We start from the raw sequence: 14,851 nt of genomic DNA, 5'->3' as shown, positions 1-14,851 counted from the left end.
CAAAATATTATCAATAGTTTTTATAAAAATTAAACTTTAGATGCACAATTTTTTATATATAAAGATATAATATAATAACATAGATCAGCCCATTATTGTCAACCATTATGCTATTACCAAATACCAATATGGTATGGTATTTGTTGATCTGATCTATGACCCAAAACATTAGACGAAAAGCAAAGAAAGACTAAACCATCTTTCTCATCCCTAACTTGCTTTGTTATTTAGTCATAGTTTTGATGAAATTTCATAGCTTCTACTGCTGTTGTTCAACATATCCCACCTTGCCTTGGCTATGACTCCATCATGCATGGGCACGTACTCCTGATCACAACACAATCAAATACTTAAAATGTGATCGATAAGTAAAAAGTGAGTTCAATTCCTTCAAAACCCTAAGAGCATCAGCAATGCTAGTACCAACAGCATTGTCATTTATTTATTTGGGTTCCAAAGTCAACATAATATGAATTATTCAACTCTGTTTTTGGCTATGACTCCATCATGCATGGACACATACTCCTGATCACAACACAATCAAATACTTAAAATGTGATCGACAAGCAAAAAGTGAGTTCAATTCCTTCAAAACCCTAAGAGCATCAGCAACGCTAGTACCAACACCATTGTTATTTATTTATTTGGGTTCCAAAGTCAACATAATATGAATTATTCAACTCTGTTTTTGGCTATGACTCCATCATGCATGGGCACATACTCCTGATCACAACACAATCAAATACTTAAAATGCAATCGATAATCAAAAAGTGAATTCAATTCCTTCAAAACCCTAAGAGCATCAGCAACGCTAACACCAACAGTGTTGCCATTTATTTACGCGGGTCCCAAAGTCAACATAATATGAATTATTCAACTCTATTTTTGGTCCAAGACTGGGAGCGTTGCCTACACTGGAGATGCTCTAATAAAAGAAACAAAATTAAGGTGACCCACCTCGAGTTTCTGAACAAGCTCTTTGGCATTGGGAGCAGAGACTATGATGTGGCGCTGTGAGGGCTCAATGAAACCATCATCGACTGCTTTATCAATGAAAGTTAGGAGAGAATTGTAGTAGCCATCCACATTGAGCAGACCCACCTAAACATTATTATTAATATTTCATACAAGGATAATTAATTAAGAGACTTTACCATATATAAGAAAAGAAAAAAAAATTTGCTGATGTGAGCTTACTGGCTTGTGATGGATACCAAGTTGAGCCCAGGTGATCACTTCAAGCAACTCCTCTAGTGTTCCATACCCACCTGAAAAACAAGATTATCATTAGATATAAATATATATATATATATATAGTTTCATTATTAGATTTAAAAGGGAAAAATGGGAATAATAAAGAGATGAGATTATATATGGGACCTGGCAAAGCAATAAAACAATCAGAATGGCGAGCCATTTCTGATTTTCTTTGATGCATGTTGGTTACTGGCCTAACTTCACCAACTGTCTCCCCTGTTATCTGATCATACTCCAAATACATCCATGCATACACATTTTACCAATAATCATATAATAAGCAAAACCATTAATAATAGAGAATTACCCATACCACGATGATGTGTCATATGCTGCTATATATGTGTGAAATTCAATATCGAGTTTTACACATTTTAATTTAATAAGTACTATTAACCAATTACAGAGTGTCATTTCTTATAGTATTTGGCACCTTAAGGTACCAAATACCACAATGAATTGTCATATACCGCTATTGGTGAAATCCAATATCGATTTTCATATCTTTTAAATTAATAATCACTACTAACTAATTAAGGGTATCACATCTTATTGATGGACACATTCAGGTGACAAATAGCATCACTCACTCAAGTATTTTAAAATATATATATATATATATGTACTGTGAAAAGAATGAAAACCCAGCTGACAATACAAACCTCTTTAGACATAAGAGCCCTGGGAATGATCCTGTGACACATAAATAACAACAAATGACATATATATAAACATACATATGTATATATTTGATGTGAAGCCTAGCTAAAAAGGTGTATTTATATATATATAAAGCATCTTTTTTATTGTGATTGTATGCATATATACCCGAGGACATTGCCTCCACCACGATGAACAGCCTGAGAAACCAAACCCATTAGCCCAACACTGCCTCCACCATACACAAGCTCCAACTTTCTTGATACCTGTAACCACATATATATAAATATATATATATAATAACAACAAATTAACTTTATTATTACACCAAACAAAAACATTGAAATTAATTTAGTATTGAGAAGAAAAAGAAAATAATGTATATATACCAGCTCTTGGCCCAGTTCAATGGCTGCATCTCTGTAACAATCTCTCCTTCCATTACTACTCCCACAAAACACACAAACAGACTTGAACTTTGATTTTATTAACACCTTCCCCTCCATCTCTAAATTTTCTGATCTCTTTGGTTTTGTTTTTCTTTTTTTCTTTTCGTTTTCATCATTTTTCTTTATAGATATATATACATATATATTTTTATGGAATCTTATATATATATATATATAGAACTTTTACCTTTATAGCTCCTAATTGATTCAGGATGATAGCCAAATATTAAAAGGACTTGGATTTGATTTGATTTTTAAAAAATCTGATAGTTAAATAAAGTTTTAAAATTTTAAATATTGCAAAATATAACACACAAGATCTCAAAATTTGATCCTCATTAATTAGTTCTCAAATCTCAATCAATATGATTATATAAAAACTAAAAAAAAGTAATTAATTAATGAGTAATAATTTGTACACCTAAAATATATATATCCAAATATTATATAAATATTTTATTAGTGATGAAAATAAGTTTTTATTTTATTAGAATAATATTTAGTTCATTTTGTATAGGATTCCTCTTCCATAAATATTTTGACTGTTTTTTTTTTGTTATAATTATTATTGTCAACATCCCTAGACAAAATTGATAGGTCTAACCAAAACCTTTGGTAATCGCCTAAATTTTAATTTTATAATAGAAGAGTTTATATACGAAAGAATTAAAAGAAAAATTATTTTCTAGTTAATATGGGACAAAATTTACAATTTTATTTTTAAATTTTATAGCACATAAATACATATTACATGAAAATAATCAAAATTAACATACAACTTAGTGTTTGGAGTGTTGATTCTTTTGATCAAAAATTCAACTTCAAACTTCTACACCGTTTAATCAGACTACTGGTCTCAGTTTCAGACTGTTCATTCAAAAACCACCCATTGTAATTAAATTAAGTTAAATAATTTTATTTTATTTTGATTTATTTATTTATTTTTAATAGCTTTACATGGGGCCAGTCATGGCATAAGCAGACTAAACCTGTGCCTAAGGCCCCTAAACAAAAAAGCCCAATTTTTATTTTAAAAATATCATTATTTTTTTTTATACAAAAGGCCTCCAATTTATATATAATTTTTGGGTTTATATTTTTTTGGACCTTGTGTTTTGTCCAATTATCTGTTTGGATCCTGTGTTTTGACAAATTACTTTTTAGACCATATGTTTTGTAAAATGATTAAAATAAAACCATAGGATCCAAAAACATAGAGTCCAAAAAATAATTTGTCAAAATACAAAGTCCAAACAAGTAATGAGACAAAACACGGGATCCAAAAAAGTATAATCTCATAATTTTTAATAAAAATACCATAATTTGCATTGGTCCTAAAGTTCAGGGTCAACCATGGTGTGTATGCTATTTTAGTATGATATAATATACATCAATATAAAATGTCTTTTTAGAAGAATCATTATTAAACTAAAAGAAGAGCACTATTCATTTCATTATTGTGTTTGGTGTTGCTTTGTGACTATATATATTCTATTCCATACATGTCTACACTTCACATTGGACAAGTACTAGTAAATGCCAATTTCCTTACGTAACATGTCTTCAAAAATATTATATATTTGGTAAGATTCACTTTTCTTCTTTTCCAACCACTATTGTTGACCCTCACATAAAAATAATAATAATCTATACTTTTTAATACCATGTATTTTTTTTTATTATTTATTTAAATTTTATATTTTAAAAAATTATTTTTTAAACTCTGTATTTTATAATATGATTTAAATAGGCTTTTAAACCTGATTTTGATGAAAAAAATATTAAATATAACAACAATATTCTGAGGCAAAATGACTGTATTTTTATTTTGAGTTATTAGTTTGATTATTTATTTATAATTTTAATTAAAAAAAAATTGATCAAAATCAAGTTTATGGGTCTATTTGAATTATTTTATAAAATATAGACTCAAAAAAATAATTTGTAAAAATATAAAGTCCAAACAATTAATAAGACAAAATATAATATCTAAAATTATATAAACTCTAATAATAATAATAATAATAATATAAATATCTTATGTAATAAATAGAGAAAAGAGAGAAGAGAAGAATAATGGAGATGGAAAAGCATCACAAACTGCCATTGTTTGAGACCAAAAGAGCCAAAGGAAGAATCATATACAGAGTATTTGGTTCATCTATATTCGTTGGAATATGTGTGATATGGTTTTACAGATTGAGTTACATACCAAAACAAGACCAAGATGGAAGATGGGCTTGGATTGGTTTGCTTGGAGCTGAGCTCTGGTTTGGTTTCTACTGGATTCTGACCCAATCCCATCGTTGGAACCAAGTCTATAGAACCACCTTCAAGGACAGACTCTCTCAAAGGTTCTAATAATAATCTCTCTTTCTCTTTCTCTTTCTCGTTCATATATATATATAAATATATAACAAAATACAGATTTAACAATATTTGTCTAGCTATATATTTCTTGTTCTTGCTTCCAAGTTTATACAGTGATGGAGTTAGAATTTAATTTTTGGGGGACTAATAATTTTATTTTTATTTTTTAGTGGGACTTTATTATAAAAAAAAATTCAAAATTTTAGACTATATTATAACACTCTTTTGGTTTAATATATTTAAAATATTAAAGAGAACAAAATTTTACTGCAGTAACAACTGTGGAGATATGGTGGTATCCTAACTTGACAGTTTTTAACATGAGAATGAGTCAATTTCAGCGATTTTAACCGTTGAAAAAGAACTTTTTCTCAAAGAACTTTTTCTCATAGTTAGAAAATGTGATTCAATATCATGCAAGTATATATATATATATATAAAGATGTTATATACTAAGTTGTCCAGATATGGTGGGATCCTATCTCAACAGTTTTTAACACGGGAATGAGTCAATTTCAGCAATTTTAACTACTAGTTAAAAAATGTGATTCAATAACATGTAAATATATATATATATATATATAAGATGTTATTTACTAAGTTGTCGAGTTATGGTAGTATCTTATCTCGACAGTTTTTATTAGACTATTGTATCCCACATGAAATAAGTGTAAGAAAATTAAACTATTAATAAGAATATGTGTAACTCCACCAATTACCAATTAGTTTTTAGATGGAGTCTCGTGATTCTTGTCAGTTTTTAACACGGGAATAAGTCAATTTTAGCAGTTTTAGCCGTTGAAAACGAACTTTTTCTTGTAGTTAGAAAATGTGATTCAATATCATGCAAGTATATATATAAGATGTTATATACTAAGTTGTAGTGAATTAATATTGTATATATGGCAGATATGATGATGGTGAGTTACCAGGTGTGGACATATTTGTATGCACAGCAGACCCAACAATAGAGCCACCATTAATGGTGATAAACACAGTCCTATCAGTGATGGCCTATGACTATCCAACTGAGAAACTGAGTGTGTATTTGTCTGATGATGGAGCCTCTGATCTTACTTTCTATGCACTATTGGAGGCTGCAAACTTTGCCAAGCATTGGATTCCATACTGTAAGAAATTTCAGATAGAGCCAAGGTCACCAGCTGCCTATTTCAGGTCCATCTCTTTGTTACCTTCTCTAAAAGATTCTGATCAAGCTCGTTCATTTGTTACTGTCAAGGTAAGTAGTCCAATCTGAAAGGTATCATCTTAGTTTGGTTCAACAATATGTATTATAATTTGATCAAACAAATGTTTAGGTTAGGTATTTTATCAGGTTTATACCTTTTCGGACGTTGTGTTTTATCCAATTACTTGTTTGGATCCTGTATTTAGTTTTATCCAATTATTTGTTTGGACCCTGTGTTTTGTAAAATGGTTCAAATAAAACCTTAAACTCGATTTTTGTCAAAAAAATTTGAGAAAAAATTACAAATAATTCACCAAACTAACAATTTAAAACAAAATCAAAATTAGATTTAGATGTCTAGTTGAATCATTTTACAAAATACAAGGTCTAAAAAAGAATTTATCAAAATACAGGGTCTAAACAGATAATGGGACAAAATACAGGTCAATAAAGGTATAAATCCTATTTTATTGCTTGAGAGAGTTTCGGCTGAGAAATAGTGAGAATGTGAGGTGTGACAGAAAATTCTACCGAAAGAGAAATGATAAAATACGGCTCGGATGAGAGTGTTTAGTGTTAGGGGTGTTTTTGTCCCAGAAAAAAATAAAAATGACATACATTTGGAAGAATAAGTTATGTTGACATTTTTAACAAAAATAGTTATGTTATAAGACATATAGTGTAAAATTTCCCATTTTATTTTACAAAATAGACTTTCAGACACCTTATTGAAAACACTTGAAACAAGAATTATTTTCACCACCTACTCTTTATATATTATAAGTGTTTAATAATCCAAGTTTCTATTACAATTAATATAATCACATGTCCAAGTTTGATTTCAATTCTTTGGTGTAGAAATTGTATGAAGAGATGGCAAATAGGATTGAGGATGTCACAAAGTGGGGCCAATTATCAGAAGAAGACAAGTCAAAACATAATAGTTTCTCCTTCTCTGACTGGGACTCATCAAATTGGTCCAGGGGTGACCATGACACCATTCTTCAAGTACAATTATTTTATATATATATATATTAGTAAATTCTAGATCTCAGTGGGGAAAAAGGGCTCTTTTTTATTTCTATTTCTACATCTTTGTATTTTTATGAAAATTGGTTTCACTCACAATCACAACAAAACAAACAAATTTCTTTTATATCCTCCAAAAATTGATTGTGTGACATATTTATATATAGGACAACTTGTTTATAGGCTTCACTTTATGCTTTACTGGTGGGGCTTTCAGTGTTCTTGATCTTTGAATAGATTTTGGCGCGATTTTTTTTATGACCGTGTATATTGTAGCTATTTAGAGCATCAGGGAGATTTTTAGAAAATTCTGAATAATTTACAATACTAAAAACTAGGTTCAAATATGTTATTGCACGGGTGATTAATTTTTTTTATGTGCGTAGAAAGCAACATGTTTGAACATAGTTTTCGGTACTGTAAACTATTCTGAATTTTCTCAAAATTTGCAAAATGCTCTAAATAATTACACTATACACGGTCATAAAAAATTGCACTGAAAACTATTAACGAGTCGATAACACTACATAGCCCTACCAATCAAACTTAAATTGAATATATATATATATATATAAAATGCAGTGAACATGAAAAGTTACGTTTCTTATGGTGTTTTTGCTGTGTTGTAATGTTTCTTTTATTAATAGAAAAAGCTTAGAAATAATATTCTTTTTCCGATTTCTTTATTGATTTTTTCTTCTTTGATTGTATTATTTCACAGATAATAATTGATGGGAAAGAATCAAATGACAGAGATGTTGCTGGTTGTACACTGCCAGCTTTAGTATATTTGGCTCGAGAGAAAAGACCACATATTCACCATAACTTCAAAGCTGGAGCTATGAATGCATTGGTATAATAATCAACTAATTAACCAAATATATGGTAGAGGACTAATATAAAATATATATAAAAAAAAATGTATTTTAACAAAATGGATTATTTTTTTAAGTTATTTTGCAATTTAACTTAATTTTGATATTTTTTTGTAAAATAACATCCGACTCTCTAGACATTGTGGTTGAAATTTTTCAGATAGGTAGTTAGTCGAAATTTTTAGAAAATTGGTCAAAATTTTAGACAAAACCTATTTTACAGAAAATTATCAAAACTATGTCAAAATACAAAATAACTCTATAAAAATGTATTTTTTAAAATTTCAAGCTCATTTTGATCAAGTGCGTTAGACAAAGGTCTAACATGCCTATACTCAAGATTATGCACCTTTCAAAAGTGAAATTTAGAATAAGAAAATTATTTTGTCACACTCAATGTTTGTGTTTTTGTTATTAATCTCTATTGCAGATTAGAGTATCTTCCAAGATTAGCAATGGAGAAATCATTCTAAATGTGGACTGTGATATGTACACAAACAACTCTCAATCCATAAAAGATGCCCTTTGCTTCTTATTGGATGAAGAACAAGGCCATGAGATTGCATACGTACAATTCCCACAGATGTTTGAGAATGTCACTAAGAATGATTTGTATGGCAGTGATCTTCTAGTGATAAGAGAAGTGAGTCAATTCAATACCATTGGACACAAGTAACCATTTACTTTATGACAAGTTTTTGTGTTTAGTCTAACTTTCCATATCCTTGATCTTTTAAGGTGGAATTCAATGGTTTGGATGGCTATGGAGGGCCCCTTTATATTGGAAGTGGCTGCTTTCACAGAAGAGATGTTCTTTGCGGAAGAAAATTCGGTACCGAGTTGAAGAAGGAAGAGAAGAAAGAAAACAGAGAAAGAGAAAGTGTTCATGAGCTAGAAGAGAAAGCTAAAGATCTTGCAAGTATTGCATGTGAGAAAAACTCGCTTTGGGGAAAAGAGGTAGGTTTGTTAATCTTTTTATATATGTATTTTCGCTCGCTTTGGTTAATGGTTAATGATATTAGAGCTTCAATATTAGTGTGTGGTGCTCAAATTATAGGTGCTTCAATCAATATTCTAGGCCAAAATATTGATTTTGAGTACCACTAATGAGTATATACCCTGTCTTATGAATTTGTCTTTAGAGTTTTCTGACCCTTTTTTTAATTTTTTCTAAACTTTATTGCAGTCTCTAATAATCTTTATACATACTATTTTTAAGTTACTTTATGACAAAAATATGATTTCTTTATCTTTACTAAACATATACCCAATATATATTAAAAATCTACCATTTATCTACTATGGCCCTGGTTGGCTAGGCTTTTAAAAGCTGTTTTTGGGCTTCTGAAGCTCAAAAAGCACTTCTGCTGCTAGTTAGATAATCACTGAGTTTCAGCTTTTATTTTTGAAAAACTCTTTTAACATAAGCCAGCTTTAACAGCTTTCTCAGAAAAAACTTCCTGAAAAACTAAAAGCGGAAGCAGAAACTCAGTCAAACAGGACATATATATATGTACAACATATATACACTAAAATAGTTTTTTTTTTAAAAAGTAAAAATGATTTATAAAAATTAACCCAGAAAAAAGAAAGTCTAACCTCTTTATAAAAATTAATTTGATGATGCAAGTTTTTGTTTTTCTCATGATGAACAGATGGGATTGAAGTATGGATGCCCAGTTGAAGATGTGATAACAGGGCTATCAATCCAAAGCCAGGGATGGAAATCAGTGTATTGCACTCCATCAAGACCAGCTTTCTTAGGAGTGGCTCCAACCTCATTGGCCCAGACACTAGTGCAGCACAAGAGATGGTCAGAAGGTGATTTTCAGATCTTGTTGTCCAAATACAGTCCAGCTTGGTATGCTTACAACAAGATCAGCTTAGGTCTTCAACTTGGATATTGCTGCTATTGTCTTTGGGCTCCTAATTGCTTGGCTACTCTATATTACTCATTCATACCTTCACTTTACCTTCTCAAGGCCACTCCTTTGTTTCCAGAGGTAATAATACCATCTCAACCTTCTTAGAGTAATTGATGATTTTGCCAAAGTCCTTTCTTAGAGTAATTGGTGAAAATAGATCATTTTTTTAAAGGATTTGGTACCCTATGTTTTTGCAAAGTATCATTTTGGTACCCTCTGTTTTCAATAATGCTCATATGGTACCCTGTATTTTAAAATTATACATATTTGATACCCTAGACTCAGATTTGATAAATAAAATTTTGTCAATATGATCAAACTGTCATCAGTTATATGTAATTAAGTAATTAAATTTAAATTTTGGAACTTACATAATTGACAGCAGTTTGATTAAATTGGTAAAATTTTATTAATTAAATTTGAGTTTAGGGTACCAAATATGTACGATTTTAAAATACAGGGTACTATATGAGCATTATTGAAAACAGAGGGTACCAAAATGATACTTTGCAAAAATACAGAGTATCAAATGGTTACATGCCCTTTTTTTAATGTCATTTGAAAAAATGACCTCCTTTCAAGAACTTTTAACAGATATTCTAAAACCCCTTATGATTGTTGACAAAATTTCACACAAGTTACTTCAACAAAGTCCTATTTTGATATGATTTCAGGTGTCTAGTCCATGGATTATACCATTTGTATATGTGGTTCTTGCCAAGTACACATACAGCTTAGCAGAATTTCTATGGTCTGGTGGGACACTCCTAGGCTGGTGGAATGAGCAGAGAATTTGGCTATACAAAAGAACAACCTCCTACCTATTCGCCTTCATCGATACGATTCTAAACTTGCTCGGAATCACCAAGTCAGCATTTGTAATCACGGCCAAAGTGACCGACGAAGATGTTTCAGAGAGGTTTGAGAAGGAAATTATGGAATTCGGGACAGCCTCGCCGATGTTCACCATACTTGCAGTACTTGCCATGCTCAACCTCTACTGCTTTATTGGGGTGGTGAAAGAAGCAGTCATGGGAAAGGGTATTGCCAGAGTTTTGGAGACAATGCCTATGCAGATTTTGCTGTGTGGGGTTTTGATCCTAATAAACTTGCCTTTGTACCAAGGCCTTTTTCTGAGAAAGGACAAGGGAAAGATGCCATGTTCCCTGACAGTTAAATCAGTTGCATTTGCCTTATTTGCTTGTACTTGTTTTACATTTGTGTATTGAACAATGATTATATTGCTGTAAATTTTCTGCAATTATGCAAGCTTCATACCCTTCTGTTTTTGTTTCAAATTATATTTAATGAGGAAAAAAAAAAACAAATTATAACAAAAGAAGTTCGAATGATCAGACTTGTGGTTCGTTCTCGAAATTTTTCAGATTCTAGATCCTCCTAAGAACCTATATAACTAATTCTGTATGGTTTGGTCAAAAGGGGTTTTTGTTTTGATCCAAGAACATTGATAAAACAATAAATCTTCTTAATAATTAGAAGATTTCATATATAATCGGAAAGTATCAAGCACAAGCAAAATACGCAGAGACTGCCTTGGAAGTATCAGAAGTCTCAAAGGAATATTAAGTTAATAAGTATAAAAATATAGACTCAAGATAGATCATTATCTACCGCATACCCCTATTTCTTTTTCATTTTTCGGAATCCCAATGTTGAATTTGGGCTCAATAAAGTTTAGAGGATTTCTAGGTAAGAATAAAAATTATAATTATAAGTAAGAAAAAACTCAGAATTAGTTGAAAATTTGAGAGCTTATCCCACCTCAAGGGCTTAAAAAAAGTTGATTAATCCTCAAATTTGCTAGTGTATAACTTAACAACCCTGGCTAGGACAGGGTTTTATAAAAACATGAAAATTTATCCTACTACTGTGCTTGCTGCCAAGGTTAGACTCTGGACATTCCAAGCTTCTTTTCAAAGAGGCGACGGAGAATAAAAACCTGGAGAAAACTCGCACCTACTAGCGCGGCCGATTCAAAGAACGCCTTGTGAACTGCCCTCCTGCCCATTGCTTCATTCACTGCAATAAGAGTTGTAAAAGAGTTTAGTCAACGCTGAGAATACTCTTTCTCGAATTTAAGACTAGTTAAGTTGTCCAAAGGTTTCTCGAGAAAAAGATAATCACATGCCATAAAAGATAAAAGGATTTTAGGCTCGATAGCCCCTATATTATACATGGTTTGGCAAAATGGTTCTTGAATTATAAAACATAGCAACTAAGTCTAAACTTGTTAGACAGAAAAAAATGTACCCACTAGATCAAAATCCGTCTGATTGTAAACAAATTACATGAACTAACGTTCTCATTTGACAATATCGACTGTAAATATATAAATTCTCTTATCCCTATCTATCTAACGAGGAAGAAACCGAATTAGATAAAACATTTAAATTCCTGTCTACAAACCAAATTAGACAGATAGATACCTGTTGCCTGTCGTTCGGTCTGAGCTTCAAGCCAATGTTGTTCAAACTGAATGTTGTAGAGAGCTTCCTCCAACTTTTGAATATGTTCTAACAAAGGGTTCAAGTGCTCTGCAAATTGACACAAAACTCATGTAAATCTGCACTGTTCTTTAAGAGAAACCCAGGAAGAAATTAAATCCAATCCAATCCATATTCTTAATGATAAAATTTTACCATCTTTTGCGTGCTGGTCAAAGTAAGAAAAATGGTTAACATGTACATCGAAATCTATGGTTTCATGATAAGGAGACTTGTTAGTGAAACAGAATCGGTGAACTCCTTTTCGTTGAGCCACAAACTCAAACTTTTCGCTAGTCTTGTCACGAAAATCATGAATCTGATCCCCTGTTGGTCCTTTCACCTAAGAAATTGAAAAAAGAAAAATAGGTAAAAGATGTGTCGCAAAGGAGCATAGTTCAATCAGAGAATTACAACCATATGATTTCTCTTTATGCATTCTCAAGAAAAGATCCAAAACTAAACAAAAGAAAAGATTTTTAACAAGAATGACCAAATTAGAAGAACAATTCTTCTAATCTCCCTCACATATCACAATCCTGATTCAAAAATCTCATAATCTCTACCCTGAAAACCCCATCTTCAAAAGAAAATTTATATACCAAAACACCCCAAATAACGAACTCATATATTCTAAACAAAGCACCCAAGAGAGGTAGAACAAACACTCCCACAAGGTATGAGGTTAGAATCTCCCATGAATTCCAACAAAGCAAGCAATTGTTATAGTTTACTGATTCTCAAAGCAACAACATAAGCACAAAGCAGAAATTAACAAAGTCAACATACACAAGAACCATATATATATATATATATATATATATAGATATAGATACATAATGCTTACCACGAGATCAACTCCTTCCTGACTATAATGCCAAGAAGAATCAGTCTTGATGACAACAAAAGAGACATGGACAGTATCCCCTTCGTACTGAACATCATGAGAAAAACACTCTTCTCTGTCAACCACAAATCTGATTCCAAAAGCTGCTTCCACACTCAACAAAAAAGCCACCAATATGCATAAACCCCTTTTCATCTGCACATCCATTCATACACAATTCTTAATCAAAATCACATCTTTCTTCTTTTCCCCTTAAAAAAATTGAAACCCATAAAACAGTGAGCATTGAACAACACCTCTAATCAATCAAAACCTGGAAAAATATAGATGAAAAAGTCAAAAAAGGGGGGAAGAGATTTCATAACCTAAAATTTCTACCTTCGTTTGAATTAGATTTGAATTGGGATATTTTTTTTTTTCAACATGCGAAGAGACCGGAATTCAAATCAGGCCAATTTAAAGAAAATTTTGTATAGAAGTAAAATGAAAATTTGAACTTTACAGAAAAAGACTTCACCTTGAAACTTTTGATCTCGGAGAATATAAACTTGAGCCCGAAAAGAAAGCTATGATTGAATGTGATTTTTGTATAGATATGTATACAATACAATATATGTATTGGAATCGATCTGGTTGTGGTGGTGATAAGCTCTTGGTTTTGGTAAACAATTTTGATAAGTAAAACGACAGCTCATAAAAACTCGAGTTTCAATCGAAGTAGTTTGTGCTGTCAAGATTTAGGTGTTTTGAGTTTGAGATGTCGTTTTAGAGTGGAGATTCTTGAGTGTTCTCAAGTACGCGGTATCTATGGTGGGGACTAAAGATCATTTTTGGGCCTCTTTTATATTGGTTCGGCCCATAATGGGGAGTTAATGGGCCTAAATTATAATGGGAACCTCTTAGCTTCTAAACGCATGTCGTTTTAGATTGGATGATTCTAATTAGGCCACCTAATAAGAACAGTTGTTATAATTTGTTATTAATTGAAAAACCAATGTAAAAATTAAGTGGGGTAACCATTTTATGTGACCCTCTTTTATTTGTAGTTATATTTTTAAAAAAATACTTTTTTATTCAGTATTTTAGTTATTATTCATGTTATACCATTTTTTCTGCTCAAACACTCACAGTTTACTTTTTAAGTAGTAATACGAGAAATGTGATTATAAAAATGAGTAATATTAAACTAAATATATTTAGTGGCTATTTTTGGTTAATTAATCTTAAAAGTGGGTATTTTTTAAATTATACTAAAAATAATTATAGTGGAGACCACTTATTAAGATGATGATGTTTTGTCACTTTTAACTTGATATGAAAGCCAATCACTTTTTTGTTTTGGAAATTTCTTATGAGCTATTAGAAATATCATAAATTTTTTTATACTATTCCAATCAATGAAGGTGGGAGTATACTATTTTTATGTGTAATTTAAAATATATGCCACTTTGTGTATGTTATGTATAAAATAATTATGTGCCTAATATTACTTGTATCTGAAACTACTTACAATTATTATTCACAAAGCCTATCATTGACCAAATCTACCTTGCAAGCCTTGTTGTTGCACTTCCCACATTGACCGTGTTCATGTCAAGAATTAAATTTTAGATATATTTAAGTTAGTTTATAATTGATAATTAATTACTTTTGTAAATACTTTTTCATGAATTAAGGGTCCGATCGGTATCTTATTAGGATCCAATTTTATGTTTTCAAATCTTTAAAATTAGTGAGATCCTTTA

General features: G+C 30.9%; 3 protein-coding genes across 6 annotated transcripts; 1 reads left to right on the top strand and 2 right to left on the bottom strand.

Moving 5' to 3' along the window:
• Positions 1 to 105: 105 nt before the first annotated feature.
• LOC133784506 (cytokinin riboside 5'-monophosphate phosphoribohydrolase LOG5-like) lies at positions 106 to 2,430 on the bottom strand. The gene is made up of 7 exons (XM_062223824.1): positions 2,308 to 2,430; positions 2,087 to 2,184; positions 1,921 to 1,951; positions 1,382 to 1,481; positions 1,199 to 1,269; positions 959 to 1,102; positions 106 to 327 (listed from the first exon to the last, which is right to left on the bottom strand). The coding sequence occupies exons 1-7, from the start codon at positions 2,422 to 2,424 to the stop codon at positions 232 to 234; spliced, it is 657 nt and encodes a 218-aa protein (XP_062079808.1). The 5' UTR covers positions 2,425 to 2,430; the 3' UTR covers positions 106 to 231.
• Positions 2,431 to 4,435: 2,005 nt separating this feature from the next.
• On the top strand, positions 4,436 to 11,038 carry LOC133783319 (cellulose synthase-like protein E1). The gene is made up of 8 exons (XM_062222913.1): positions 4,436 to 4,721; positions 5,647 to 5,977; positions 6,785 to 6,934; positions 7,677 to 7,808; positions 8,261 to 8,473; positions 8,569 to 8,787; positions 9,486 to 9,833; positions 10,430 to 11,038. The coding sequence occupies exons 1-8, from the start codon at positions 4,444 to 4,446 to the stop codon at positions 10,982 to 10,984; spliced, it is 2,226 nt and encodes a 741-aa protein (XP_062078897.1). The 5' UTR covers positions 4,436 to 4,443; the 3' UTR covers positions 10,985 to 11,038.
• Positions 11,039 to 11,508: 470 nt separating this feature from the next.
• LOC133783320 (transmembrane emp24 domain-containing protein p24beta2-like) lies at positions 11,509 to 13,819 on the bottom strand. 4 transcript variants are annotated; one of them, XM_062222916.1, is made up of 6 exons: positions 13,624 to 13,819; positions 13,403 to 13,419; positions 13,107 to 13,301; positions 12,416 to 12,602; positions 12,203 to 12,310; positions 11,509 to 11,795 (listed from the first exon to the last, which is right to left on the bottom strand). In XM_062222916.1, the coding sequence occupies exons 3-6, from the start codon at positions 13,299 to 13,301 to the stop codon at positions 11,662 to 11,664; spliced, it is 624 nt and encodes a 207-aa protein (XP_062078900.1). In that variant the 5' UTR covers positions 13,403 to 13,419; positions 13,624 to 13,819; the 3' UTR covers positions 11,509 to 11,661. The 4 variants fall into 4 exon arrangements, with proteins under 4 accessions (XP_062078900.1, XP_062078899.1, XP_062078901.1 ...); XM_062222915.1 differs by lacking the exon at positions 13,403 to 13,419 and having other exon boundaries at positions 13,624 to 13,818; XM_062222917.1 differs by lacking the exons at positions 13,403 to 13,419; positions 13,624 to 13,819 and adding an exon at positions 13,485 to 13,519.
• Between the last annotated feature and the right edge of the window lie 1,032 nt (positions 13,820 to 14,851).

This window comes from Humulus lupulus, chromosome 6 (assembly GCF_963169125.1).
Source record: "Humulus lupulus chromosome 6, drHumLupu1.1, whole genome shotgun sequence".
In the NCBI taxonomy this organism is placed as follows: domain Eukaryota; kingdom Viridiplantae; phylum Streptophyta; class Magnoliopsida; order Rosales; family Cannabaceae; genus Humulus; species Humulus lupulus.
Note: the sequence above shows the minus strand (reverse complement) of the source record. Positions and strands in the feature narration are given on the sequence as shown.